This window comes from Aquarana catesbeiana, linkage group LG04 (assembly GCF_042186555.1).
Source record: "Aquarana catesbeiana isolate 2022-GZ linkage group LG04, ASM4218655v1, whole genome shotgun sequence".
In the NCBI taxonomy this organism is placed as follows: domain Eukaryota; kingdom Metazoa; phylum Chordata; class Amphibia; order Anura; family Ranidae; genus Aquarana; species Aquarana catesbeiana.
In genome coordinates, this window is record NC_133327.1 from 305,027,519 (window position 1) to 305,048,809 (window position 21,291).

General features: G+C 40.8%; 1 protein-coding gene across 3 annotated transcripts in view; it reads left to right on the plus strand.

Moving 5' to 3' along the window:
- The window catches only part of COL19A1 (collagen type XIX alpha 1 chain), a 1,371,841-nt gene that overhangs the window by 1,047,955 nt on the left and 302,595 nt on the right, over positions 1-21,291 (plus strand). For 2 of the 3 annotated variants that reach the window (XM_073626739.1, XM_073626740.1), the window contains exons 37-38: positions 5,194-5,247; positions 7,258-7,311. In XM_073626739.1, coding sequence (XP_073482840.1) covers positions 5,194-5,247; positions 7,258-7,311 — 108 coding nt within the window. The remainder of the gene's footprint in view (positions 1-5,193; positions 5,248-7,257; positions 7,312-21,291) is intronic. The other variant, XM_073626741.1, reaches the window with a different exon arrangement.

Genomic DNA, 21,291 nt, shown 5'->3' on the forward strand with positions numbered 1-21,291 from the left:
TCTTTTTTTTCCTCACAAATAGAGCTTTCTTTTGGTGGTATTTGATCACCTCTGTGGTTTTTTTTTTTTGCGCTATAAACAAAAAAAAAAGTGACAATTTTGAAAAAAAAAGCAATATTTTTTACTTTTTGCTATAATAAATATCCCCAAAAAATATACAAAAGAACAAATTTTTTCCTCAGTTTAGACCGATATGTAAATGCAATAAGCGTGTATTGATTGGTTTGCGCAAAACTTACACCCTGTTCCAAATTATTATGCCAATGATATTTTTCTCATTAACCTAAATAATTTGATGTAAACAACAGTCAGCATAATTCTGATGTTATCAGCTATTAAGAGTACAATTCAAATTTTATTGAACAAACCTCCTAATGACAACAGTTTTTTTTTTTTTTTCAAAATAAAAACCTTACAATGCACTGTTCCAAATTATTATGCACAGTAAGTTTCAAAACACTTTATAGGTTGTAAAGAACTGAAAATTGTCATTTGTTGTGTTTGCAGCATATTTACTGAAATCAAAAGCTATTTCAATCAAACTTTGAACAACATTTTAACTTTTTGAACATTTTAACAGGTCACGTTACATTTTAACATAGGACCCCTTATTTGATTGCAGCTTCACAAGTCTTGTGAGTTTTTAGACAGTTTCTGCTTGAATTTGTTTGCAAGATGTCAGAATAGCCTCCCAGAGCTGCTGTTTGGATGTAAACTGCCTCCCACCCTCATAGACTTTTTGCTTGAGGATGCTCCAAAGGTTCTCAATAGGATTGAGGTCAGGGGAGGATGGAGGCCACACCATGACTTTCTCTCCTTTTATCCCCATAGCAGCCATTGATGCAGAGGTATTCTTTGCAGCATAAGATGGTGCATTGTCACGCACAAAGATGATTTTATTACGGAAAGCATAGTTCTTCCTTCTGTACCAGGGAAGGAAGTGGTCAATCAGGAACTCCACATACTTTGCAGAGGTCATCTTTACAACTTCTGGGACCCTAAAGGGGCCGACCACCTCTTTTCCCATGGTTCTGGCCCAAAACATGACTCCACCACCGCCTTGCTGACGTTGCAGCCTTGTTGGAACAGGGTGGCCGTCCACCAACCATCCACTACTCCATCTATCTGGACCATCCAGGGTTGCATGGCACTCATCAGTGAACAGGACTGTTTGAAAATTAGTCTTCATGTAGTTTTCTATGGAAATAAGTACAGCGCTGCGCCAAACAATATTAAAAAAAGGAAATTGAAGTATACAGTTAGCAGCTCACACACCTCTAGACACAGGTAAAGACAAAAAATAGTAAAAAATAGTGTAGCGCTATGTGTATATATAGATTATAACATAAACAGTGAATCTATTCGTCCTTTGCGGGACAAAAACGGTGTTAAAACACTAGGTGATACAATTAGCATTTAGAAGTGGCTACAGTAAATAACTAATGTGAATCAGTAATGTAAAAATAAGTACATATGTGGAAAATCAAATAATATAGTCCATGAGGAATTGACAATTATATTGGTAGTGACTAGTGGAATAGAAAACCACCACCAAAAGTCTATAAGAGTTGAGTGCTTGAAAAATAGAAAACTCCCAGGGTTTCCTCATAAACGAAATTGTTCAATTCTGGCAGATGAATAAATAGGTAAGAAATCACAGATGGGTGGAGGGTCAAAATAAGTGGCAGGACCATCACCGGAGCATCAAAAGAGGCTTACCAGAATCAGATGACTTGAAAAGACATACGTCTTACAAGTCTAAGAAAGCTTAATGACCACCAGGTCTGGCGAGATGAATCGTCAGGTTAACCTCGGCTTCCAAAAAGGGGGGAGGGGTCTCACCACAGCTTCAAACGTCCCCAAGACAGTCCAACAGGCCCAATGGATGTTTCAAATATCATGCGAGAAGAAAAGCTCACATGGAATAATAACGTTTAAAAAACATCAATTTATTAAAATAGTATAAAAAGAACACTCACATGGTAGAAGATCGAAAAAAGCTCATATAGAATCAATCGCAGTAATCGTGAGGGTGGACCCCTCACGATTACCGCGATTGATTCTATATGAGCTTTTTTTGATGGACGTTTGAAGCTGTGGTGAGACCCCTCCCTCCTATTTGGAAGCCGAGGTTAACCTGACGATTCATCTCGCCAGACCTGGTGGTCATTAAGCTTTCTTAGACTTGTAAGATGTATATCTTTTCAAGTCATCTGATTCTGGTAAGCCTCTTTTGATGCTCCGGTGATGGTCCTGCCACTTATTTTGACCCTCCACCCATCTGTGATTTCTTACCTATTTATTCATCTGCCAGAAGTGAACAATTTCGTTTATGAGGAAACCCTGGGAGTTTTCTATTTTTCAAGCACTCAACTCTTATAGACTTTTGGTGGTGGTTTTCTATACCACTAGTCACTACCAATATAATTGTCAATTCCTCATGGACTATATTATTTGATTTTCCACATATGTACTTATTTTTACATTACTGATTCACATTACTTATTTACTGTAGCCACTTCTAAATGCTAAATTGTATCACCTAGTGTTTTAACACCGTTTTTGTCCCGCAAAGGACGAATCGATTCACTGTTTATTTATGTTATAATCTATGTATACACATAGCGCTACACTATTTTTTACTATTTCATGTATTTTTCTGCCCAATTCAGCCGTTTTTGCTTGTGAGCATTGGTTAGTGGTGGCCAAATGGAAGGTTTATGCACAGTTGCAAGATTTTGGAGGACTCTGCACCTTGATGTCCGTGGTACTCCAGAGGCACCAGCAGCTTCAAATATCTTTTTGCTGCTATGTAATTGGTGTTTTAGCAGCTGCTCTCTTGATCCGATGCATGGATCTGGCAGAAATCTTCCTAAATGTGCCTTTATCTGCACGAAACCTGTCTGTGCTCTGAATCAGCCACAAATCTCTTAATAGTTCACGATGATCACGCTTACGTTTTCGTGAAATATCTAATGTTTTCATACCTCGTCCAAGGCATTGAACTATTTCACCCTTTTTGGCAGCAGAGAGATCCTTTTTCTTACCCATATTGCTTGAAAATGGTGCTCTGCTTAATAATGTGGAACACCCTCCTTTAGCAGGTTTTCCTTTAATTGGGCTCACCTGGAAATTTAATTATCACAGGTGTCTGAGATTGTTTTAAGTGATCAAAAGAGCCCTGAGACACAATGCCATCCATGAGTTAAACTGAAAAACAAAATATTTAATCTTTGTGACACTGAAATAGAATTTGCATAATAATTTGGAACAAGGTGTATAGCGTCTACAAAATAGAGGATACATTTATGGCATTATTAATTATTATTTTTTATTAGTAATGGTGGCAATCTGTGATTTTTATCATGACTGTGACATTATGGCGGACACATCAGACACTTTTGACACTATTTTGGGACCATTGTCATTTATACAGTGATCAGTGCTATAAAAATGCACTGATTACTGTGTAAATGACACTGTCAGGGAAGGGGTTAAACATTAGGGGGCGATTAAGGTGTTAAGTGTGTCCTAGGGAGTGATTCTAACTGTGGGGGGATGGGCTACCTAGGACATGACAGTGATCACTGCTCCTGATGACATGTCTTGTCACTAGGCAGAACGGGGAAATGCCTTGTTTACATAGGCATCTCCCCATTCTTCCGCTCCCTGACATGATCACGGGACACCAGCGGACATCGAGTCCGCGGGTTCCGCGGGCACGGTCACGGAGCACGCGGCGGGCACACGCGCACCTACAATGCCACTTCTTAAAGGGGACGTACCTGTATACCCATTTGCGCAGCTGTGCCATTGTGCCGATGTACTGTATATCGTCGTGCACTGGTCGGCAAACGGTTAAGTAAAATATGTACTACAACCCCTGTACTGCAAAAAGTATGGAATCACCAATCTTGGAAAATGTGCATTCAATTGTTTCATTGTGTAGAAAAAAAACTAATCACAGACATGCCTCAAAACTATTTTCATTTAACATTCTGACCTTCTGGCTTTAAGAAACACTTAAAAAAAAAAATGAAAAAAGAAGATTGAACTGTGGTCAATTGCAACTGTTTTTGCAGATCAAGCATGGGGAAAAAAATATGGAATCGCTCAATTCTGAGGAAAATATTACCATATACTTTGCAGTTCTAAAACAAACATCCGCATCAGATTACATCCTGAAAAATTAAACCATCATCACCAAACATTTTTTCAATTGATGGGATAAAAAAGTGTCCAAAATCTCAATATAAACTTATGCATTTATTGAAGATTTAATGACTGTCATCTCCCCTGTACCTTTACCTGACATGCAACCACATATCATCAATGATTGTGGAAATTTGCATGTTTTCTTCAGGCAGTCGTCTTCATACATTTCATTGGAACTACACCAAGCAAAAGTTTTGTTTTTTGATTTGTGATTCATCACTGAATATCACTTTCATCCAGTCATCCACACTCCATGATTGCTTTTCATTAGTCCACTGTAACCTTGTGTTTTTCTGTTTCGGTGTTTATGATGGATTGTGTTTGGCTTTGCACAAGTTTTCACAAGTTTATATTAAGATGTTGAACACTTTTCTTATCCCATCAATTGACAGGATTGATCTGCAACAATGGTTGGAATTTGAATTATCAAAATATATCTATTCTGTAAATAATTGTATCCATGGCAGTAAAAAGAAAAACTTGTATGAAAAGTTCAAAATTATATTACTGCCCTTTAAAAAGTGTGCTGGATTGCATACAGAGAACTCTTATATATATATATATATATATATATATATATATATATATATATATATATATATATTATATTATATTATTTTAGTTCACTGTAAATATTAAAAATTATTTTCTGATGTTTATGTAAAGTATTTTAATAATGATATGCATGTTTCAATTGGAGCAGCAAAATTAATGTTTCACTGTATCAACATACACCAGGTAGGGTCTTTACATATGATCTGCCAAGGTGAAAAAGCAACCACTAGCAACATTGTATCCTTTCAGTTTGTGTTCCTTATCAGTAGGATGCAGCTGTTTTATCAGTCAGAAAGAGAAGATGCTTCTTGGAAGACTTAATTGAGTTTAGGCTGACCTCGAAAGTACAACTTCTCAAAGCAAATGCATTGTTCGAAGATTTTTACTGTTTACAAACCAAATGCACTTTATTTTTTTTTTCAGGGCCAGTTTGGGCGACCTGGACATCATGGAACTTCAGGGCCAAAAGGAGAAAAGGTATAAGCATTTGGTAAAATACTATAAAAATTAAAAGCTATAACCCTTAAGATTAAAAAAAAAAAAACGAAAAGTCTGTCATACTAATATATATAAAGTTAGCAAAAACAAAATGTTAACCATATGCTTTTAGTTTGCGTTGTTTTTTTCAACTTATTTTTATTATACTGTATACAATTTACAAATCATGTTGGTTTTGGAAAACGTTTCAAATAAAGAATATTTAAAAAAATATATTAGTTTTAAGTAGAAGCATGGACAGCGACTTATATTGCCAAATATAGATATATACGTAAATAGGGATTTATTTAGTGCTCTGTTTGTGTTTAAATTTTTGTATAATACTGTATATATGACTGCAACATACAAAGCCAACATTTAGTTTTTCTAACCCTTACTAATTATATATGTATGTATATGTACTGTATAATGTTGGTTATCTTGTAATACTGTATTAACTGATTTGGCTATACAAAAATGACCATATTTATAGCCTTTCCTCATATTGGGAAAAGTTGGGTCTTTCCCTTTAGCTGGGTACACACACAGGATTTTTTTTTTGTTCAACCGGTAGGTTGAACATTAAAAAAAAAGAAAAAAAGAACTGACAGATCCTGTAGCAGCACAAGTGGTGTTGATGCAGAGATCAGTGTTGTCAACCTTCCTCTGCATTTTTTACTGGCACAATGTGGAAAATGTACTGACGGAGCACATTTTTTACTGGTAACCTTAAAAATGACAGAACTCCTGTTAAAAACAAAGACTATCAAATTATTGTTTAAACAGTATAAACACAATATGGAAACACTGACAATACTTATAGCAAGTAGTTTTCCTCGTTTAAACTTAAAAAGTCAACACAGCACGAGAAATTATCAGCCCCTAATATTTACAGATAGTTGTAAAAAATCACAGATTTTTACAAACTGTCTGTAAATTTACTGATGGTTGGCAACAGTGAATAGCTGACAGTTTACATAATAAAAGCTAAAGTGAGTTAGTATATGTAAAGAATAAAGGATCACTGCTACTCCCAACCTGCCCAAGCAAATAGTTAGATCCTATAACTAAGCCCCAGTGGTCGTGGTGCAATGCATCAGGGTGTATGGTGTGGTGGAGACATGTAGGCTGAGGCATGGTTTATTCACTTGGACTGGTGAGGAGTAGCAGTGATCCTTTATACGTTACAGTTACTAACCCCCTGGAGTGGTACTAGGATAAGCCTGCACCCCATGTTCTGAGACACAGGGATATGCTTTTACCTCTACTTTGAGTGGTGCCAAAAGCAATCAAACAGGTCACAAAAGCTAAAGTGGAACTGATTGTTATAGATAACCACCCTAGCAGAGGTGAAACTCTGTTGAGTTCCATCATCCAATCATGTGCAAGCAGAAATACTGTTTCTTTTATTTTCATTTCATGTGATAGGGTATTCTTTGCAAAGTGAATTTTCAGCACATTCACCAAGCAAAGGTGTGTATATTCATTTGCACAGTGAGCAGCCTATTTGCCTTTAGTAAATCAACACCAACATGTGTGGGCACAGTCAGTTGTGGTCTCTAGTGCCACCAGTGGTGTATGCGACAGAGTGACCTTGAAGGAGAAAAATCGGGAGACAGCTGTGTTTCTTAGCAAGCAAGTTCAAAATATATTCTTTGAATGAGAGCTGCATGTTTAAAAAGATTGAAAACGACTTTCAGAATTAAATTAACATGTTTATATGAGATTTCTTAGGAACTGCCTAAATTGCCTTGACTTTCCCCTGTTATAGATAGTGAAGATAGTTAATTAAAAGTAAGTGTGTCTAGGAAAAAAACAGGGAAATCCCAGTGCAAGATATTAGTACTGACAAACACAGGATTTTTTTCCAAACAGGGAAATTACTTAAAATTTTTCTTTATAAGAATGTCCACGTTTTAATCATAATTGTTTTTTTTTACATGGTAACAATGTATAGTAACAAGTAAAATAAACTCATAAAACAAATCTGTACATTCTTTTTTTTCCTAGGGCAATGAAGGTCCACCAGGGAAACCTGGACCTCCAGGACCGCCTGTAAGTACAGTAAGTTCAGGTTTTTAAATACGCTACATAAATTCTATACCTGCCAAACAAAAGTAAATACATTGAATTGTAAGCCCCTCTTAAACATGCTCGGCAGGGACCGGGCAAATTTCAATCCATGTATGGGCAGGCTGGCTGTACACAAGTCAATCTATCTATTGACTTGTGTATATCCAGCCTGTTGGAAAATCGTATGGGGGAATTTAGTTATTTTCTTTTGTTCAACCTGTTCATAAAAAGTCTTAGTAAAGTGCTTGCGGCAAATCAATATAAAGTGACAAAATGCTGAGAGTCATGTCTTGAAAGAGAAGTGACACCCAAAAGACAAACAGTGCTCTTCCTCTTCTTCCAGATAGAAAAACTCTGCACTCACCAGAAATATATGACCTCTTTTCTCAAAGAAGGTCAAACTTGCATAAAATACGTGTATCCCAGATGTAGAACATGTACTTGGTCCACTACTGAAGTCCTAAGCCTCTGGCTGGCTGGATAAAGACATCTCCTGTAAAGTGCTCCTGTGCCTTTAAAATATACTAAATTCACCTAATTTGCATGGTGGAGATGTAAAGGAATCTCTCATAGTGTAGTATATTTGACTTTTATTAAGAAACAATTAAAATTGCACTTAAATTGTTAAAAAGCATAAAAGGCATGAAATCAAATCAAGAACACCAGTTTGCGTTCCACCACCTGGAAGTGACGTGTCATGGCCATTTTTTTTGCTACCTTTTACTACCACATCAGACAGGCTAGACCTGACCCTGCCTGAGGGGAAGTGACGACCGGGAATGTGACCTGTTTCAATGGGTCCTGCATGTTTACTCTCCAGTTTAATGCTGTGACTGTTGCTGTGGTGAGCTCTTTAGACCATCACTGCAAAAAGTGCTGGGGCTTGCCCCCATTTTTATTTGGGAGCCTGCCATGTATACTGTGTATCCTGTTTCATTCACCTCAGGGGTTAACACTTGGAGATTTAAGCTGCATTGTTTTTTGTGACTCAAGCATTTCAGGGTACTGATATTGCACCACACTTTTATGGTGTCACCTGGACTTTGACATGTACTACTCCTGCAGCTTCCTCAGTGGTTTTACGCCTAGGTTCCTAGTGCTACCAGTTATTGCTTGGTGTGCGCTTCTCTGACTTTTCTACCTCTAGCATAAGGTGAATTACCACCAGCTCTTCACAAACAGTCAGTTCTCCTTATTGCTACAAACAAATGGCCACTGCTTCCACCTATAACTGGCCTTTGCAGCAAGAAGCACATGGAAGGGGCGAGGCATTTTAAACAAAACCAAAGAAAATTCCCAGCTCAACTTACCGACCAGTCTGCAACCAACCAAATTATCCTGTCTACCAGTATGCATTAAAAACAGAGGTTTAGTTTGCACACATTTGCAAATACATGTGTAAGCTGCAGAGCCACTTCATGGCAGTCCTAACTCTAAATTTGGAAAGCCTCCACAGTGGAAGCACATGCATTATAATGGATAGGCAGAGGGCAGATGAGCCTGGAGGGAGTCTACCCCTCCTTAAAGGCACAGAGGCACACTTGGTACCCAGCATATAGCACAATGGCGGCAAAGGTGTCCAGTACTTACAAGTATTCCAGCAGTACAAACAAATGGTCACTGCCCCCACCTATAACTGGCCTTTACAGCAAAGAGCACATGGAAGGGCGACGAATTTCAAGAGGAGTGGGCTTCCTCCAGGTTCAGCTGCCCTCTGCCTATCCATTGTAATACATGAGCTTCCACTGTGAAGGCTCTCAAAATTTAGAGTTAGGACTGCTGACATAGCTACACAACAATACCCTGTTGAAAAAGTGTTTATTAAGAGGTTGTCTGTCCCCATTGTGGATCCTTACATCCGTTGCATAAACAAAATACTGACTGTTCCTGTTGAGGATATTTTGGTGATTAGGGATACGATAGACAGGAAACTAAAGACCCTGCCCACGCCCTTGTTCTCCCTGACAGACCCTGCCTTGTCATTGCTGTCCTGTCTATTAGAAAGAAGGTCAGTATTAACTGATTTCTTAGTTTAAAACCGGTTAGAATCATTACCTGTTTCCCTACACTACTGTGTTAATGGACTTGCGTCTGTATACATGCATAGGACTCTTTGACTAAAAGGTTGATCTGTGGAAAAAGGGCTGATTGAGACAGGCGATTTAACACAGGTAGTTAATTCAGATTTATGCACCCTGCAAACTTTGACATGAGATTGTGTCCACACAGCCGCTGCATGTGCATCCACTTCTGTGAACTGCCAGCTTGAAGCTCCAAGGTGGATGCGCACTCATCTGCCAGCAGAGTACAGGCTAAATTGCCAGTCTGAATGAGCCCTAAACATGTTAAAAAATGTTTATTGCATATGCCTTTTGATGGACAGACAATTTTATCATTGTTATCACTGGATGAAAGAGTAAAATTTTGCCTCAGCAAAAGAAATGTAAGCCTCCTTCTTGAAATCCTCCTATTTCTAAGGTAAAGTTGTGGGAAAGTAAAAGTTCGGACCAAACACTGCCTGTTCGCCTATTCAGCAAACACCCCAATTTGCAGGGCGTCCAGCGGGTGTTCGCCCCAGGAGCACCCTGCAATGCACTGCGCGCTGCACAGTGCATTCAAAGCTTTGCCCAATCAAGCCACAGCGAATAGCTGGTTGTTAAGGAGCGGGCCAGGAAGCCAGCCATGGCGTCCTTAAGAGGGGGTTTCCACATTCCGATAAGCCCCCTGCCCGTAGACCCCCACAACCACAACCCAGGGTTGTGGGGATGAGGCCCTTGTCCCCATCAACATGGGGACAAGGTGCTTTGGGGTGGGGCAGGGGCAGAGCCAAAGCACCCCCCCATGTTGAGGGCATGTGGCCTGCTACATGCAGAGGGGCTGCTGACTCGTCCCCGCCTTTCCTGGCCTGCCAGTCTGCTTGCTTGGATAAGGGTCTGGTATGGATTTGCCAGCAATGGTATTGGATTGCCAACAATTTAAATGTCATTTCATTCATTTTTCTTTTCTTTAGAAATTTAATTTTTGCTGCAGCATGTTTTATACATGCTACAGATGCGCCACTTTACAGGACGACTAAGGGAACCCCCAGGCACTATATTTAAAGGAATTTTTCATTTTTATTGTTGCACTTTAAGCATTATTAACCACTTCAATACCAGGCACTTTCAACTCCTTCCTGCCCAGGCCAATTTTCAGCTTTCAGTTCTGTCACACTTTGAATGTCAATTGCGCGGTTATGCAAGATTGTACCCAAGTGAATTGTATATCATTTTCTTCACACAAAGAGAGCTTTCTTTTGGTGGTATTTTTTGCTAAACAAAATAAAAAAAGACCAAACATTTTGAAAAAAAAGTTTTTCTTAGTTTATGTCAGAAATTTTATAAAATAAGTAATTTTTCTCCTTCACTGATGGGCAATGATAGACTGCATTGATGGGCACTGATGAGGCATCACTGATGGGCACTGAAGGGCACTGACGGGGTGGCACTGATGAGGAGGCACTAATATGCAGCACTGATGGGCACTGATAGGCGGCACTGATGTGCACTGATAGGTGACACTAATGGGCACTGATAGATGTCACTGATGGGCACTTATAGGAGGCACTTATGAGCAATGATAGGTGGCACTGATGGGCGGCACTCATGGGCAGCATCAATGGGCACTGATGGGTGGCACTGATGGGCAGGAACTGATGGACACTGAAAGGCAGCATTGATTGGCATCACTGATGGGCTTAGACTGGTGTCACTGATGGGCACAGAGTGGTGTCACTGATGTAATTTTTTTCAGTGCATCAACACTACCTGCATTTTCCCGTGGACACAAAACCTTACCAGTTTTTTGCCATTTCCTTTGGCTTGCCAACTGCACTTCTAGTATTCACCAAGGTGCATGTGGACTTCCTCAGTCATCAATTTTTGAATTCAAGGAAATGGTCTGTTAACCCAGAGTTGTTTTAAGACCTCTGATCCAGGTAGGAAATGCAAGACATGAACTACTTGGCCTCCATATTCCACAACAAACTAAACAAGTTTCTCTCCAGATACAGGGATCCTCTAGCCATGGCAATGGATGTTGTGATTACACAGTGGGATCAGTAAACCTTTTTTGTCTACTCAACAGGATGGAATCTCAGGGCATTCCAATGATACCGATCACAGCAAACTGGCCCATGTGGTACTTTGTTAGGTTTCTGGCAGACTTTCCATGGGCTTTTCCAGATCCACTGGATCTTTTGACCCAAGCACTGGTTTACCCCTCTGCTTTATGGTCACTGGATTTAACAGCATGGCTGCCTCCCCTTCCTCATTAAGAGCCTTTGTACAGGGGTAGCTCACATAGTCCCACTTGTACATCCACCTGTGATCCTGTGGGATCTCAATCTGGCACTATCAGCTCTTCAAAGACTGTCCTCTGAGTATATCCTAGGTTCTTGTCCTCTGAGTTTATAAGAGATATATCTCTAACACAAAATAAGTTAGTGTAACACTAACTCCACAATCAGAGATACTTTACACTAGCTCCACAAGGTGATTTTCCTCATTGCCATCACCTCTGCTAGGCAAGTTTCAGAGTTGCTGTCCTCTCTTGTAGGAAACCCTTTCTTGTTCTACACATAGAAAAGGTTGTCTTGAGGCTGGGGCCTTTTTTATACTAAGGTGTTTTTTTCCCTTCACCCTAGCCAGGATGTTGTATTTATTTTTCTTTGTCCTACTCCAGTACATCATAAGGATATTTCCTTCCGTTGTTTGGATGTGGTACGAACTGTAATGCCCCATACACACGATCAGAAATTCCGTCAGAAAAAACTTGGATGTTTTTTCACTTAATTCCGCTCAAGCTTGCTTTGCATACACACGGTCACAAAAAAGTTCTCTGAACTTTCGACCGTCAAGAACACGGTGACGTACAACACTCCGAGCCGAGAAAATTAAGTTCAATGCTTCTGAGCATGCGTCAAATTGTTTCCGAGCGTGATTTTTTGCGCATCCGAATTGCATACAGACGAACGCATTTTCAGATAGGAACTTTTTCCGACCGAAAAATAGAGAACCTGCTCTCAATCTTTTGCTGGCTGGAATTCTGTCAGCAAAAGTCCTATGGAGCATACACATGGTCAGAATTTTTTACCAAAAGCTCACATCTGACTTTTGCTGGCAGAATTTCTGATCGTGTGTACGGGGCATAAGAGTTTATCTCTCAACCACATTTTCCTTCAAGTGAAATGACACTGTATTCTTCATTCCTGGTAGTCCTCATAAGGGACAGTCTACCTCTCATTCTATCATTTCTAGGTGTTTTAGGCAGCTTATCATTAAAGTCTATTGTCTTGTGAATAAGGTTCCATCTTTTCCTGTCAAGACACACTCTATTTGATTAATAAGTAGCTCATGGGCTTTTCAGCATCAGGCATCTGTTTCTAAGATTTACAAGACTGCCACCTGTTTTTTTACAAGGATGTGCAGGCATCCACTGATGCCAGTTTTTGAAGTAACAACATTCAGGGAGCTCTTTGAGCAGCAACCAGCCCCCATTTTTTTTAACTTTTTTGTGGACTTGTTAAAGTTTTGTTTGCTGTTGGACTGATTTGAGATGTCCAAGTTGTTTCAGAATATTTCTGACCATGTGCCCCTTAATAAACAATTAAGAAAACAGGATTTTTCTTTTTTTACTTACCATATAATTCTTTTCTTGAAGTTCATGAATGGATGATGGGAAGAATGATTGAACTGGGAAGGGTTATACTGCATGATTAACAGCTTTTGTTTGCCAGTATTCAATTCTTCAGTATAACCCATTGGTTTCAAAATCCTTCTGACCCCGTTCCCTCAATGATTGACAAAAAAAAAGGATTTTACTATAAGTTAAAAATCCCTTTTTTTTAAAGCTTTTTTTTTCCCCAGTTGTCTTCCAGGTCAGCCCTTGAGAGATGGAACTTCTCCCACCAGTCAGGAAACACCCAATTTCTCCTTTTAACCACTTAAGAACCAAGCCTCTTTTGAGATTTGTTGTTGTTGTAAAAAACATTTTTTTTTGCTAGAAAATTACTATAACCCCCAAACATTTGTTTTCTAACACCCTAGAAAATAAAATGGCGGTTGTTGCAATACTTTCTGTCACACTATATTTGCGCAGCGGTATTACAAGTGCACTTTTTTTTTGGAAAAAATGCACTTTTTTGAATTAAAAAATAAGACAAAAGTTAACTTAGCCCAATTTCTTTTATATTGTGAAATATAATGTTACGCCGAGTAAATTGATACCCAACATGTCACGCTTCAAAATTGCGGCCGCTCGTGGAATGGCGACAAACTTTTACCCTTAAAAATCTCCATAGGCGACATTTAAAAAATTCTACAGGTTGCATGTTTTAAGTCACAGAGGAGGTCTAGGGTTAAAATTATTGCTCTTGCTCTACTGATCGTGACGATACCTCACATGTGTGGTTTTAACACTGTTTTCATATGCGGGCTCTGCTTACATATGTGTTCGCTTCTGCACGCGAGCTCGGCGGGACGGGGCGCGTTTACATTTTTTTTCTTATTTATTTTACCTTTTACTTTTTAATTTTACACTGTTCTTTTAAAAAAAAATGTGTCACTTTTATTCCTATTACAAGGATTGTAAGCATCCCTTGTAATAGAAAAAAGCATGACAGGACCTCTTAATAATGAGATCTGGGGGCAAAAAGACCTCAGATCTCATATTTACACTAAAATGCAATAAAAAAATGTTGTAATTTTAAAAAAATGGCCTTTTAAGAACTATGGGTAGAAGTTACATTTTGACGTCGCTTCCGCCCTGCAATGGTATGGAGACAGGTGGGGGCCATCTTCCCCTCACTCGTCTCCATACCCAGAAAGGAAGAGGATCCTATTGCCTCCACCGCTGCCGATGGTTCCGGCTAGCGATGGAGGGCACCGGAGCGTGGCGGGAGGGTGCCCCTCTCCTACCGCCGATAAAAGTGATCTTTCTGCAAATCTGCTGCGGAGACCACTATTATCGTAAACCGGAAAACCGGCCAAAGAAGAGGGTATCGGGGTTATGGTAGCTAGCTGCTGCCATAACAACAATATTCCTCTTTAAATTTAGGACGTTTATTGGTGTGAGGCAGTCTGGAAGTGGTTAAGGTGGTCCCTCAGGTCCTGGTCAGTCTTTGTGTTTCCTCCATCCGGAGCAGGCATTGTGCCTGAAGGAGCCTCTGGGCTGCGGGGGTGAATGTGCCCTTACCAATGGGTTGGTGGAGGAGGTCGGGCATGCGGCTGCGGACAACCCTCCTTTGCTCTGGTCAAGAGGTGACCCAATTTCTCCTCCCTCTTAGCACAGGCGAAGACAAGAGGCATCGGGGCAGACTCCTCTTGGTGGCTCCAGCGGAGGGGCACACCCCTTGTGGCCGGAAGCTGCTTGACCCAGAAGATGCGATGCATCATTTACGGGGCAGGGTGACATCATCGACATGCGCCGGGGGAAGTGGTCCAACCCCTTAAGAGTGCAGGGAGGCAGAAATGGCCGCTGATGCTACATATGGACGTGGCTGCAGGGGACAGCGTGAACACCACAGACAAACCCCAGGATGCATGAGGAAGATGACTTACCATTCTCCCAGGCTCCGGGGGAGGCATGCGCCAGCGTGACACAAGTAGGTGTCCTTTGGTGTCCAGTTAGTGAGACAGCAGCTAGGTGGTGGTGGTCCATAGTGGGCTAGGGCACAGCAAGAGTTTTGTTTTTCAGGTGTCACGGGTGTGCACTTACATGGTGTGTGTGGGGTTTTTCTCACTGCCATGGCTCCTGTGTTTATGTATTTTGGCAAGCTAAGATCAAAAGCCCATTGCTAGAAAGTGTTGTGCCAAGAGTGGAATGAAAATGCCTTTTTCTAGGGTTCCATCTCAGTTCGATAGATCAGAAGATGGTACTACCAGAGGAAAAAATCCAGAGGCTAGTCAGAAGAGTGAGTTCTTTACAGAACAATCTACCAGTTTCAATAAGTGAACGGATGTCAGTCCTGGGTCTGATGACCTCAGCAATTCAGGCTGTCCAGTGGGCAAAATTCTTCCTAATGCCTCTACAAACCTTCTTTCTACAAGAACAAGGCCAAGAGGATCTAGACAGAACAGTTCTGTCTGCTTAAATTTAAGCCAGAGTCTGGCCTGGTTCTTCCTAGTCTCTTAAAAAATGACAACAGACGCAAGCAGATGGGGATGGGGAGCCTATCTGACAAGCCAGCCCGCACAGGGGAAGTGGTCCCCGGAAGAAGCCCAGGCATTCTCAAATTGGAGGGAGCTAATGGCAGTTATCAAAGCAATCAATAGTTTCCAAAAGCAACTGTGAGATCACCATGTCCTAATCCTGTCAGGCAATGCCACTGCAGTGGCATACGTGAACAAGCAGGGGGCACCAGAAGCCCATCCTTAATCAGGATTTTGAACCAGATCTGCTGTGGTGGGCAGATTAACAGTGGTTCACCTAAAAAGGGATTGCAACCAAGTGGCAGACTTCCTCAGTTGCCAGGAAATCTTGCAGGAAGAGTGGGAACTACATCCCACAGTGTTCAAAGAAATCACAGCATAATGGGGAGTGTCAGATATAGACCTGTTTGCATCCTGCAAAAATACCAAGTTGGAAGTTTTCTATTTGCTAAATCCACAAATGAGGCCTCGAGGATAGAGGCACTTCAAAATCCCTGGTGATTCAGGATGTGTTATGCCTTCCCCCTAGTGCATCTGATTCCTCAGGTCCTGAACAAATTCTTACAGGACAGACGATATTAACACTAATACTGGCCCAAAAGGGCTTGGTTCTCTTAGCTGGTCAGCCTTTCAGCTTCAATCGGATGGCCTGGCTAACGAGGAGGACCTCTGAAGGTTGAAAGGGCTCCCAGGGAGAGTGGTGGCTACGCTTCTGAATGCCAGAAAGCCTAACACCAGAGCCATCTCCAGGAAAATGTGGAAAAAATTTAACAGATGGTGCACAGAAAATGACATAGTAACTATAAAAACACCAACAGTCTTGGAATTCTTACAGCAGGGTGCTAAAGGTCTAGCTCTCAGTACTCTGAAGGCTCAGAAAGCTGTGCAATGACATGGGATTGACCTTTCTGCGGCATGCAGAGTGGGCCATAAATGTGGTCTGAGCTACGCATATGCAGCTCTGATCACATTCCTGCTAACAGGTAGGAGGGAGATTTATGGCAGAAGAGACCTCTAAGGTCTCTTCAGATTTTAAAAGCCCTGCCTGTCAGCAGATTTTGTATTACCTCCGTTTACTACCACTTTAGACTAGGGGTTCTGGAAGCAGAGTTTAGCCAGAGTTGTAGAGAATGATTGCATGGCTCAGCCACTGTTTTAAAATGAGGCATACCCCCCTCTCCCTCCCATTTTTTTATTTATGATGAAAGGGAGATATGCAGACACCTTCTGATCACTGGTGGAACTATTGCCATAGCAGCATATGTGGCTGCTATGGGGCCAGAGTTGAGGGGTGTCAGGACCCAAGCATTTGGTGGAACATCTCCTGTTCACCAACCATATTAGGCCACCTGACCCCAAGCAGATCCCCATCAGCTCAGGACCCAAACAGGATTGTTTTAGTCATAGTCTTTTGACTAAAATGCCATTTTAGTTTTAGTTGTATTTTAGTCAACTAAAATCTCCAGTACATTTTAGTCAACTAAAATCTCCAGTTCATTTTTGTTGACTAAAATCTCCAGCACAATATAGTTGACTAAAATCAAATGGGTTTAGTTAAATTGAAATGCATTATTTAAAGTGTTACTAAACCCACAACAGTAAATTCAGTCTGTATATGCAGTAAAGCATGCTTGTTATACTCACTATGGCACCTAAGGGGTTAATCCTCTGCATTGTGTAAAATGGCTGTTTGATCCCATCTTCTTTGATCCTCCCCTTCTTGCACAGTCCCCACTCTATCTGCTGATAGAACAGAGCCTTGGGGACAAGCTGCACATGCTTAGTATGATGTTTATTGCTAGAGAGTTATTTTTTTTTTTGGGAAAGTGCATGTGATCTGCACAGCAATCAGCACTGTCCAGACAGAGGGTCAGAGGTCCTGCAGCCTCATAGGACAATCAGGAGAGAATGAAAATTCCTTCTACAAGCTTTAACCAGACACTGATAGAAGTCACAAGAATGATGAATATTGCTGAAGAGAAAAGGTATTTAGCAGTTTATATTTACTAAAATAGTTGCATGTCCATGTTCTGTGTACTGTGGGAGACCAGATATAGTGAATGCAGGGTCCTGGGTTTAGTAACACTTTAAGTATTTCGCTAGAATTGCCAAACTCATTATATAATTCTGTAGTAAAAATCGAATGACATGTTATTACTTATGGTATTAAAAGAGAAGTAAAGTTTTTTTTCTTTTCAGTATCATACTTACCTACTGTAGGTGTCCCCCGCCACCTCTGCACTGAGAACCGAGTGACCGAACATAGTCAATGGCTCGATTCTCACAGCTCCACAAGTAGAGAGCTGCTGACTGTCAATTATCAGCTCTCCGCTCTGCTCCTTCCTCGCTCACTGGAGCGCTGAGCTGTGGAGGGGCTCATCAACGCTCCATCCATGGATTAACCATGCTCCATTCATGGCTCATCCATCCATCCATCCATGGCTCATCTATGCTCCATCCAATGCTCATCCATCCATCCATCCATGGCTCATCTATGCTCCATCCATGGCTCATCCATGCCCAATCCATGTCTCATCCATCCATCCATGGCTCATCCATGCTCCATCCATTGCTCATCCATGCCCAATCCATGTCTCATCCATCCATCCATGGCACATCCATGCTCCATCCATGGCTCATCCATGCTCCATCCATGGCTCATCCATGGCTCATCCATGGCTCATCCATGCTCCATCCATGGCTCATCCATCCACATTCATGGCTCATCCATCCCCATCCATGGCTCATCCATCCCCACCTATGGTTCATTCATACTCACCCATCCCCATCCAAGGCTCATTCATGACTCATCCGTGCCACATCAGTGATCATCCGTGCCACATTAGTGATCATCCGTGCCACATCCATGCCACATCAGTACTCATCCGTGCCACATCAGTTCTCATCCATGCTACATCCATGCCACATTTCTACCACGTCAGTGCTCATCCATGCCACATCAGTTTTGATCTGTGTCACATCGGTTCTCATCCGTGCCACAAAAATGCCACATCAGTGCTCATCCGTGCCTCATCCATGCCACATCAGTGCTCATCCGTTCCACTTCAGTACTCATCCATGCCACATCAGCGCTCATCTATGCCACATCCATACCACATTCGTACCACATCAGTACTCCTCCTTGCCGCATCAGTTCTCATCCATGCCACATTCATGCCACATCCGTGCCACATCAGTGCTCATCCATGCCACATCAGTTCTCATCCTTGCCACATCCATGCCACATCCATGCCACATCAGTGCTCATCCATGCCACATCAGTGCTCATCCATGCCACATTTGGGCGGTATTTATACTGTCCTGACTTGTTAGGATCTCAAGAAATGAGATAGGCTGTCAGTACATTAGGTGTGATCAGGTGGAACAATTTTCAATGATTGGTACCATAGCTTGTAGAAAATAACTTTCACAAAGACCAAATAATTTAAAATGATTGGGTTATTTTTACTAAAGATATGTAGCAGTATACATTTTGGCCAAAATGTATAAAGAAAAATTACTAATTTGCAAAATTAGAAAGCTTAGAAAAAAATGCTTTCCATATATCATGCTGTACGTGCCCTATTTTCCATTTCCATAATCCATATGCTTTATGTTTCTTATTATGCAAAGCACCATTTCATATACCATGCTGTATGTTTCCAATTTGACATCACCTCATTCCACATGCCAAGCTGTACATTTCCCTATTGCACGCCACCTCATTCTGTACATCATGTCGTATGTTCCTATTCCTCACTTCCTCATACTCATGCTGTATGCTGTATTTTCCACAGCAGCCAATTTTTTATGCCTTGATGTACATTTTATATTTCACACTGTTTCATTCTGTGTGCTGGTGTAGTATGCTATACATTCCTTATTTATACTGTCTCATTGCTGCACTGTACAGAATCGGTAGCACCCTTTGCAGTCCTTTGTCACCTACCATGGCAATTGGGGTACAATATTGCTTGCTTCTGTTGGAGGCACCATTAACATATTTTCTATGGGATCTTGTGATTTATAATTACAAACATGCTTCTTGATTTTTACTTTTTGGTTGGTACTGTCAAAAAATTTATAATAATTGGATAATTGTAAAAATAGCTTGACATATAATAACACAGTGCATCTGGAAAGTATTCACAGCACCTCACTTTTTCCACATTTTGTTACGTTACACCCTTATTCCAAAATGGATTAAATTCATAATTTTCCTCAAAATTCTTCAAACAATACCCCATAATAACATGAAAGAAGTTTGTTTGAAATATTTGCAAATTTATTAAAAATAAAAACGAAAGAAATCACATGTACATAAGTATTCACAGCCTTTGCTCAATACTTTTGTTCAAGCACATTTGGTACCAATTACAGCCTCAAGTCTTTTTTAGTATGATGCTACAAGCTTGGCACACCTATTTTTGGGCAGTTTCTCCCATTCTTCTTTGCAGGACCTCTCAAGCTCCATCAGGTTGGATGGGGAGTGTTGGAGCACAGCCATTTTCAGATCTCTCCAGAGATGTTCGATCGGGTTTAAGTCTGGGCTCTGGCTGGGCCACTCAAGGACAGTCACAGAGTTGTCCCGTAGTCACTCCTTTGTTATCTTGGCTGTGTGCTTAGGGTCCTTGTCCTGTTGGAAGATGAACCTTTTCCCCAGTCTGAGGTCCAGAGCACTCTGGAGCAGGTTTTCATCAAAGATGTCTCTATACATTGCTGCATTCATCTTTCCCTCGATCCTAACTAGTCTCCCAGTTCCTGCCACTGAAAAACATCCCCACGGCATGATTCTGCCACAACCATGCTGTAGGGATGTTATTGGCCAAGAGATGAGTGGTGGCTGGTGGCTTTCCTCCAGACATGACGCTTGCCATTCAGGCCAAAGCATTAAATCTTTCTTTCATCAGATCAGAGAATTTTATTTCTCATGGTCTGAGAGTCTTTCAGGTGCCTTTTGGCAAACTCCAGGCGAGCCGTCATGTGCCTTTTACTGAGGAGTGTTATTCCGTCTGGCCACTCTACCATACAGGCCTGATTGGTGAAGTGCTACAGAAAAGGTTGTTCTTCTGGAAGATTCTCCTCTCTCCACAGAGAAACGATGGTGCTCCGTCAGAGTGACCATCAGGTTCTTGGTCACCTCACTGACTAAGGCCCTTCTCCCCTGATTGCTCAGTTTAGCCGGTCTACAGAAAATTCCTTGGACTTCATGACTTGGTTTGTGCTCTGACATGCACTGTTAACTGTGAGACCTTATATAGACAGGTGTGTACCTTTCCAAATTATATCCAATCAACTGAATTTACCACAGGTGGACTCCAATCAAGTTGTAGAAACATCTCAAGGACGATCAGTGGAAACAGGATTCACCTGAGCTCAACTTTAAGTGTCACGGCAAAGGCTGTGAATACTTATGTACATGTGAATTGTTTCATTTTTTATTTTTAATAAATTTGCAAAGATTTCAAACAAACTTCTTTCACATTGTCATTACGGGGTATTGTTTGTAGAATTTTAAGGAAAATAATTATTTTAATCCATTTTGGAATAAATCTGTAACATAACAAAATGTGGAATAAAGAGAAGCGCTGTGAATACTTTATGCATGCACTGTAACTAGACAAATGTAATATATAAACAAAATATTACTGCACTTCCAATGTCTGATGGTTTGAAAGACGTGCATTTAGCATTTCCCTGATCTTTTATTCTTTAGAAAGTTCTTATAAAGCCAGAAGATTTTTTTATAAATTGTAATAGGAAAAAATATCAAGTGAACAGG